The following is a 10,131-nucleotide window of genomic DNA, read 5'->3' as shown; positions in this document are numbered from 1 at the left end:
ACTGTGACTCTTAAGAACATATAGCAAGAATTTGGGGGTTATGTTGCATGATATTTATCGATCAGGCCCAACGACAATGCTTTTGTTGTCCCATCCTTCCACTGATAAATTAGGATGAATGAATCACTTTGTGGCTGAGAAAGTTAACGAGTAGCTTATCGCAAAATTGCCCGGAGATGATGGATACTGTAAGAACCGTCAGTGACCATCACACTTTTTAAAATGTTGTAAAACTATTACTCTTTAACACACATCTACAGAATAAGCGCATAATTATTATTATTATTTTTTTTTACTTATGTTTATATATTGTATGACATCACATGTTCTGTGTGTCTGTCCGTGTCACCAAGATGTTCAAAGAAACCTAAACATAAGGAGAGTAGCCTAAGACGTCCACTTTGGTTCACAAAAAAAAATATATAGGAAAAAAATCCTTTCTAGAGACAGATTTTTTAGTAAAGGGCACCTGAATGGCGGTCTCATAACTTCCGCCCCTCACTGGACTTGGCCCTGTGCCCAGAGTCTGGCTGCACTCCAGGTGACTAGGGAAACTCTGGGCGGGCTGACCCGACGATGTCACCCACCATGTGAAGGAGCGGAGAGAAAATAGGGAAGGAAGGAGGAAACGGGGGGAGTCGAAAAGAAAAGCTGGAAAGGAGATCTTTTATGGGGCCCTGAAAGATGAGAATTTAATTACACATCTCTTTATTCATCTGTCCATCCACACCAACACTGCACAAGCTAACTTTTCAAAACAGCCACCTTCCACACATTTTTCCAGTTAACCCCCTCCCTACGAACACTTTAAAACCCATTCAAAGCTTATCCCCACATTGTTTTACTTAGTCTTACTTCAAAGTATTTTCCTTCAAAGTCAGTAACCCACTATTAGAGTTAGCCTTCACAACGCTCAATCACGCTTAAACATTGAAATTGTTTCTTTTAAATTTGACAGAAAAATCGAATTGCCAACACATTGACTTTCATGAATGCGCATTAATTATCTGTTCATAAGTAGTGGGTACTAATGAGTCGCACCCCCCCATTTATAAATGAGATATAAGCATTACAATTCATTCACATTTGATGGCTAATTATACAGTGCATTCAGAAAGTATTCAGACCCCTTCATTTTTTCCACATTTTGTTATGTTACAGCCTTATTCTAAAATGGATTAAATAAATTAAAATTCTCATCAATCTACATACAATACCCCATAATGACAAAGCAAAAACAGATTTTTTGAAATTTTAGCAAATTTATAAAAAACAGACATACCTTTACATAAGTATTCGGACCCTTTGCAATGAGACTCGAAATTGAACTCAGGTTCATCCTGTTTCCATAGATCATCCTTGAGATGTTTATACAACTTGATTGGAGTCCACATGTGGAAAATTCAATTGATTCGACATGATTTGGAAAGGCACACCTGTCTATATAAGGTCCCACAGTTGACAGTGCATGTCAGAGCAAAAACCAAGTCATGAGGTCGTAGGAATTGTCCTTAGAGCTCTGAGACAGGATTGTGTCGAGGCACATGTCTGGGGAAGGGTACTAAAATATTTCTGCAGCGTTTAAGGTCCCCAAGAACACAGTGGTCTCCATCATTCTTAAATGGAAGAAGTTCGGAACCCCCAAGACTCTTCCTGGAGCTGGCCAAACTGAGTAATTGGGGGAGAAGGGCCTTGGTCAGGGAGGTGACCAAGAACCTGATGGCCACTCTGACAGAGCTCCAGAGTTCCTCTGTGGAGATGGGAGAACCTTCCAGAAGGACAACCATCTCTGAGGCACTCCACCAATCAGGCCTTTATGATAGAGTGGCCAGATGGAAGCCACTCCTCAGTAAAATGCACATGACAGCCCGCTTGGAGTTTGCCAAAAGGCAACTAAAGGACTCTCAGACCATGAGAAACAAGATTATCTGTTCTGATGAAACCAAGATTGAACTCTTTGAAACCTGGCACCATCCCTACGGTAAAGCATGGTGGTGGCAGCATCATGTCGTGGGATTTTTTCAGCGGCAGGGACTGGGATACTAGTCCAGATTGAGGGAAAGATGTACGGAGCAAAGTACAGAGCGATCCTTGATGAAAACCTGCTCCAGAGTGCTCAGGATCTCAGACTGGGGCGAAGGTTTATCTTCCAACAGGACAACGACCCTAAGCACACAGCCAAAACAACACAGGAGTGGCTTTGGGACAAGTCTCTGAATGTCCTTGAGTTGCCCAGCCAGAGCCAGATCAAGCATCTTTGGAGAGACCTGAAAATAGCCGTGCAGAGAATCTCCCCATCCAACCTGACAGAGCTTGAGAGGATCTGCAGAGACAAATGGGAGAAATTCCCCAAATACAGGTGTGCCAAGCTTGTAGCGTCATACCCAAGAAGACTTAAGGCTGTAATTGCTGCCAAAGGTCCTTCAACAAAGTACTGAGTAAAGAGCCTGAATACTTATGGAAATGTGATATTTCAGTTTTTTTATTTCAATATATTTGCAAACATTTCTAAAAAACAGTTATTCTTTGTCATTATGGGGTATTGTGTCTAGATTGATTAGGGGAGGAAACTATTTAATACATTTTAGAATAAGGCTATATATAACGTAACAACGTTTTGAAAAAGTCAAGGGATCTGAATACTTTCCGAATGCACTGTATAGTTATTAGTGTAAACAATAATATACAGCGCCTTCAGAAAGTATTCCCTTTGTCACGCCCTGACCTTAGAGATCATTTTTATGTCTCTATTTTGGTTTGATCAGGGCGTGAGTTGGGGTGGGCATTCTATGTTTTGTTCTATGTTGTCCTTTTCTATGTGTTTGGCCTGGTATGGTTCCCAATCAGAGGCAGCTGTCAATCGTTGTCTCTGATTGAGAACCATACTTAGGTAGCCTATTCCCACCTGTGTTTGTGGTAGTTGTTTTCTGTTTTGTGTTTTTTCACCTTACAGGACTGTTTCATGTCGTTCACTCTCTTTGTTGTTTTTTTGTCATTCAGTGTTCAGTTTATTTAATTAAATTTACTATGAGCACATACCACGCTGCGTGTTGGTCCGATGATTCCTATTCATCATCAGTGTATGCAAATGAGGTAGCATAAGGGAGGTAAGGCAATAAATAAGTAATTACAATATAGCAATTAAACACTGGAATGGTAGATGTGCAGAAGATGAATGTGCAAGTAGAGATACTGGGGTGCAAAGAAGCAAGATAAATAAATAAATACAGTATGGGGATGAGGTAGATTGGATGGGCTATTTTCAGATGGGCTATGTACAGGTGATGTGATCTGTGAGCTGCTCTGACAGCTGGTGCTTAAAGCTAGTGAGGGAGATATGAGTCTCCAACTTCAGTGATTTTTGCAGTTCGTTCCAGTCATTGGCAGCAGAGAACTAGAAGGAGATGCGGCCAAAGGAAGAATTGCCTTTGGGGGTGACCAGTGAGATATACCTGCTGGAGTGCGTGCTACGGGTGGGTGCTGCTATGGTAACCAGTGAGCTGAGATAAGGCGGGGCTTTACCTAGCAGAGACTTGTAGATGACCTGGAGCCTGTGGATTTGGCGGCGAGTATGAAGCGAGGGCCAGCCAAAGAGAGCGTACAGGTCGCAGTGGTGGGTAGTATATGGGGCTATGGTGACAAAACGGATGGCACTGTGATAGACTGCATCCAATTTGTTGAGTAGAGTGTTGGAGGCTATTTTCTAAATGACATCGCCAAAGTCGAGGATCGGTAGGATGGTCAGTTTTACGAGGGTATGTTTGGCAGCATGAGTGAAGGATGCTTTGTTGCGAAATAGGAAGCCGATTCTAGATTTATTTTTGGATTAGAGATGCTTAATGTGAGTCTGGAAGGACAATTTACAGTCTAAGTGTCAAAGTGGAAGAAACATTCCTAACTTTTGTAAAAAATTACAGCTATGAGTCTTTCTGGGTAAGTTTCTAAGAGCTTTACACACCTGGGTTGTGGAACATTTGCCCGTTATTCCTTTCAAAATTCTGTCAAATTGGTTGTTGATCATTGCTATACAACCATTTTCAGGTCTTGTCAAATCAAGCTGATTTAAGCCAAAACTGTAACTCGGCTACTCATTCCGTTCCGTTTCTTTTTTATTCTGAAAAACTCCCCAATCCTTAATGAATTTCGGTTCCAGAGTGGCGCAGCAGCCTAAGGCACTGCATCTCAGTGCTAAAGGTGTCACTACAGACCCTGGCTCGATCCTGGGCTGTATCACAACTTGCTGTGATTGGTCCCATAGGGTGGCGCACAATTGGCCCAGTGTCATCTGGGTTTGGTCGGTGTAGGCTGTCATTGTAAATAGGAATTTGTTCTTAACTGACTTGCCTAGTTAAATAAAGGTTAAAAAAATAAATGATTACAAGCATATCCATAACATGATGCAGCCACCACTATGCTTGAACATATGGAGAGTGGTACTCAGTAATGTGTTATATTGGATTTTCCCCAAACATAAAACTTTCTATTCAGGACAAAAAGTTAATGAATGGCTTTGCCACATTATCAGTGTTACTCACAGCCATTCAACTTTTAACTGTTTTAAAGTCACTATTGGCCTCATGATGAAATCCCTGGGTGGTTTCCTTCCTCCGGCAACTGAGTTAGGAAAGACGCCTGTATCTTTGTAGTGACTGGGTGTATTGATACATCATCAAAAGTTTAATTAATGACTTCACCATGCTCAAAGGGATATTCATTGTCTGCTTTTTCTAAATGTTTACCCATCTACCAATAGGTGCCCTTCTTTGCGAGGCATTAGAAAACCTCCCTGGTCTTTGTGGTTGAATCTGTGTTTGAAATTCACTGCTCGACTGAGGGACCTTATAGATAATTGTGTGTGTGGTACAGATGAGGTAGTCATTACAGTCACGTTAAACACTATTATTGCACACAGAGTGAGTCCATGCAACTTGTGACTTGTTAAGCACATTTTTACTCCTAAACTTATTCAGGCTTGCCATAACAAATGGGTTTGAATACTTCAGCTTTTGATAAATTCGTTTGAAAACATATAAAAAATAAAAAAAAGAATTACACTTTGACATTACTGGGTATTGTATGTAGGCCAGTGACAAAATATCTCATTTTATTCCATTTTAAATTCAGGCTGTAACACAACAAAATGTGGAAAAGGTCGAGGTGTGCAAATACTTTCTGAAAGCGCTGTAACTGCAAGACAGAAACGTAACTTCTGCTGCAGAAATAAGTTGATAAGACAGAATTCCATTGGTTACACCTTTTTATTGGGATTACCTTGACAGTCACATAGTTACCAAATGGAGCCCATGGAAACATTGAAGCAGAGGGTCAAGCCCCCAGGACCCCCCCCCCCCATCTCTCAGGGTGTGGCATGACATAGTGGGCATTGACCAGAGAGAGACTAGGTCTGAATTGGCAACCTATTGCCTATATAGTGCACTACTTTTGGCCAGGGCCCATAGGATTTTGAGAATAGTGTGCAATTACAGATAGCCAGAGAGATAGGGGTTTTCAGAAGATAGCAGAAGCGCTTTTAGTGTTCATTGGTAGAACGTAGTGCCCGAGAAAAAGAGAATGGAAACTTGATGTAGTGTCACACTGAGTGTTTGTTGCAACTGCAAATGCTCAGACAATCTGATAGCCTTTGTTTAATACACACAATAGCCATGATTTAACTAGAAGGAATATGGAAGAGGAACGCTATCTGAAGCCGCACTCATTGTCAGAAAGGTGGAATATTTTAAAATGTTCATTTGAAATGCAGGCAGTCCAAGTCCAGTAGGCCGAGTTGAGTTGAACACTCACTCACTCTGTCTCTGTCCCAAATTGCACCTTTAAAAGTAATGTACTATTTAGGACGTAGCCCATTTCTCTCTCTCTGGTGACACACACACCATTGTTCCATTTCCAAATTAAACTGATTTCAAAATGAAGTTGTAAACAATATTTTTTTTGTATGGGTGGGGGAAATCAGTGCACATGGAATATAGGGGATTATCGAAGCTTAAAGGAATAGTTCACCCAAATTACAAATGAGTTTCCTTACCCTGTAAGCAGTCTTTGGACAAGGTATGACAGCAAGCCGTGCTTTGGTTTAGTTTCCTTGGCACCGTTTCCACATGTAAACATTTGAGCATTTGTGGCACGAATCCCATTGAAGTTATGGGACCGACATTATCATTTTTTATGCATCATGTCCAAATGGATGTCAGATTGATTTGAACATGATGCGCGACAAATGCTAATATCGGTCCCATGACTTGAATGGGATTTGTGCCACAAATGCTAAAATGTTTGCATGTGCCAGGGAAACTAAACCAAAGCATGTGGCTGTCATACCTTGTCCATAGACTGCTTACGGAGTAAGGAAACTAATTTGTAATTTGGGTGAACTATCCCTTTAACTGGTCAAGACATACACCTATGCTAATGTAAAGCGTATGGGAGGGTCAGAATTCCAGTCGGGATCAGAACTGAGAATTTGCAGCCAGAATTTCAGATTCCTGAGACATGTTGAGCAGATCGTGGTCCTGGGGAAGAATAGCAACACACACACACACACACACACACACACACACACACACACACACACACACACACACACACACACACACACACACACACACACACACACACACACACACACACACACACACACACACACACACACACACACACACACACACACACAGAGAGGGAGAGAGATCCGCTCAACCGAGTCTCCTACACAAACACCACCACTAACAGCAGACCATTGAGACCGTAACAACTGGCTCTGTTCAATAGCACATTTTTACCATTCATACAATATAGAAATGTGTTTATATATATTTATATTCATAGACTGATGTGTCCCGTCTATTGTCATCGCTACATTTCTTTTGTTCCTAAAACTGACAATTTTGGTCACACAGAAGGAATCTCTGCAGCACTTAAGACAGAAAACAACAGGAACTACAGCAAAAAAAATCGTCCTTGTTGTATCTGTGTCAAGAGGAATCATAATAACAATGACACCACCAGCTATTGGAAATAGTAGAGGAGGACTGAGGGTGAGCGCGATGGAATGGTGGCCAGAGAGCTTTAGAGAAGCACGACAAAGCACTAAATACAAAAACACAAGACGATTCATGACTAAAATACTCGGGGAAGGCTGGGTGTTAAAATAACAAAACGTATAAAATGTATTGAACATGGCATGACACTAAATGGATGCATCTACACTGCATACTGCTGAAAACTACACACTGGGCTAAAGAGGGACTCCACCGGTTAGATATACAGATACAGGGGCAGGGCTGGGGAAAGAGAGGTGGGACAGGAGACGTTAGTTGCTACAGGAGAACAGAAGAGCGACACACACACACTCCTACGCCAGCATCAAGAGAGGAAGGGTAGCAGTTACTCCTAAACCAATGATACATGGTCAGATACTTTTTTTTTTATCCTCCTAATACATTAGGATTGAGGGTATGGTGCGTAATCTGATTCTAGATCTGTGGTTATGGGCAAGGGGTACAGTCGTCCACTAATTCAGTGCCATGGGGAATAGATGGGACGTACAGGAATAGTAGACAACATATCATGGGGTGGAATGGATTTTTTGTTTAGATTAAAAAGGGGGAAATACCCTTTAGATGCAGATGGTCTTTTTTGTACTTCACAGGATGTTTGCATTATTTATACATATACGCGTTTAATAATATAACAATTTTCAATATATAGATTTTTTTCGTTTTGTCAGCCAGCCCAGGGGGAAAAAAGACTGAAAGAAACGGTCCCATGTTATGGTCTTTCGCTCCCTCCCTTGTTCCAGCCTCTTCCCTGTTGCGCCCCTCTTTCCACCCGATTGTGAGGTGGCGGTTAGCAGCGTGTCTCGTAGATGCCGCTGCGGCCGATATAGCGCACCCATTTGATGACGTCGTGGTCACTGTAGTTCAGCTTGGGCTCGAACACCTTCAGGTAGCGCACCTTGAGTCCGGACGGCGCAAATGGCACCTGGGAGACCATAACAGAACCATAATTACACCTGGGAGAGAGTTCTGTATTGTTTTTCACTTAACTAGGCAAGTTAGTTAAGCACTAAAACTAATTTACAATGACGGCCTACACCGGCCAAACCCGGACAACACTGGGCGCCACCCTATGGGACCAATCACAGCTGGTTGTGATACAGCCTGGATTCGAACCAGGGTCGCCTGGTTACGCCTCTAGCATGGAGATGCAGTGCCTTAGATGGCTGTGCCACTGGGGAGCCCATTTGACAGGCCAGAAACATTATCACACCTGGGTCATTCAACCATAAGAGTTGGTAATACAACACACACTGATCTGGAACCCAGCTACAGTAGAGGTGACTGTGTAAAGAAAATAAAAGACCTAATCACCTCAAAGTTCATGGAGATGGGAGGGCGCGCCCACTTCTTCTTGTCGTTGGTGGGCAGCAGCTCGATCTCGGCACTGATCTGAGACTCCTTCATCCCTGCCATACGCTTGATCCTGCAGACACACATAGCCACACACAGTTAAGAACATTCCACAGCACAAACACAGGCACGTGCGCACACGCGCACACACACACGCACACGTACACACTAGGGATGGGCACGGTTAATCGAATATCCGGATATCAAACTCTCATTCAAGGAATTTGCTTAATTTTGTACTATTTTCTACATTGTAGAATAACAGTGAAGACATCAAAACTATGAAATAACACACATGGAATCATGTATTAACCAAAAAAGTGTTAACTTCTTATGGCTGGGGGCAGTATTGAGTAGCTTGGATGAATAAGGTGCCCAGAGTAAACTGCCTGCTACTCAGGCCTAGAAGCTAAGATATGCATATTATTAGTAGGTTTGGATAGAAAACACTCTGAAGTTTCTAAAACTGTTTGATTGATGTCTGTGAGTATAACAGAACTCATATGGCATGCAAAAACCTGAGAAGAAATCCAACCAGGAAGTGGGAAATATGAGGTTTGTAGGTTTTCAAGTCTTTGCTTATCCAATATACAGTGTCTATGGGGTTATATTGCACTTCCTAAGGCTTCCACTAGATGTCAACAGTCTTTAGAACCTTGTTTGAGGCTTCTACTGTAAACGGGGCGAGAATGAGAGCTGTTTCAACCAGACGTCTGGCAGAGTGCCATGAGCTGACAGGCGCGCGCCCATGAGAGGTAGCTGTTAACTCGAAATGACACAACGACAAGGTTCCAGTTTAACAAAGTTTACTATACTATATGAACAAACTACAAGTAGCCATTACACTCAAGGCCAGGTCCATCAACGAACTCATTTCATGCGCAGGCGCACTCTTGACTCAGTGATAGCCCCGTAATAACAGAAGTATAGGGATACTTAAAACATGAACTTAACAATCTCCCCCTTTTCTTTAAAGACAAATAAAACATCAACAACATAATTAAAGGTCCAAGTATTATTCAAGATCCCCATTTCAAATGGGTTGTGTGACAGTTTTTATTTGTATTACTCAAGCTGCCACTTTCCATTACTGAGAGCCTGTAGAAGCACAAGACTGGATGCTCCTTTTTTAGTCAGACAGTCAGCAAGCTGTTCCTTTGTGGTCGACCACAGAATCCGCTGTATTCTCTGTGCTTGAATAAGTTCCTTGATGCTGCTAATCTCAACACGAAGTCTTTTCTCTGTGACGGACTTCACAGCATCAACTAATGAGTAGTTGTCAGTGACACAAACTACAGGTAGAATGTGCCGTTTTGTCTCACCAGTGGTAAGCTCTGAGAACAGAGTTGCAAGAAAGATCGCATTGTCAATTCCATCCGCAAGAGCAAGTGTTTCTCCAGCAAGTGTGCTTCGGACAACCCTTCTGATCCTTTTTGACTGCCAACAGATAGGTGAGAATCTTCCTCCTTCACCCATTAACACGATTAGATGTCCACCTTGTGTGCCTCCATCTGTAAGGTTCCCTAGCGAAGCATCACTGAAGACAACTAGTTTCAAAGAGTCATCTTTTCCAACATGCTGAAACTTTAAAGTCACTTGTTGTGATTTCAGTTTACGAACAACTTTGTTTGCCTCATGAATGGTTTGTACAGTGGCGTGTTTTGTGTTAGATGCCAAGTTGCAAACATCAAACATTACATCAGGTCTA

The 10,131-nt window shown here is 42.1% G+C and overlaps 1 protein-coding gene across 3 annotated transcripts in view; it reads right to left on the bottom strand.

Annotated features, from left to right (window-relative positions):
• Positions 1-5,239: 5,239 nt before the first annotated feature.
• Positions 5,240-10,131, bottom strand: part of LOC129821740 (AP-2 complex subunit mu-like) — a 48,710-nt gene continuing 43,818 nt past the window's right edge. For all 3 annotated transcript variants that reach the window (XM_055879355.1, XM_055879357.1, XM_055879356.1), the window contains 2 exons: positions 8,385-8,496; positions 5,240-7,995 (listed from right to left, as the gene is read on the bottom strand). In XM_055879355.1, coding sequence (XP_055735330.1) covers positions 7,861-7,995; positions 8,385-8,496 — 247 coding nt within the window. In that variant the 3' untranslated portion in view covers positions 5,240-7,860. The remainder of the gene's footprint in view (positions 7,996-8,384; positions 8,497-10,131) is intronic.

This window comes from Salvelinus fontinalis, chromosome 24 (genome assembly GCF_029448725.1).
Source record: "Salvelinus fontinalis isolate EN_2023a chromosome 24, ASM2944872v1, whole genome shotgun sequence".
In the NCBI taxonomy this organism is placed as follows: Eukaryota; Metazoa; Chordata; class Actinopteri; order Salmoniformes; family Salmonidae; genus Salvelinus; species Salvelinus fontinalis.
Note: the sequence above shows the minus strand (reverse complement) of the source record. Positions and strands in the feature narration are given on the sequence as shown.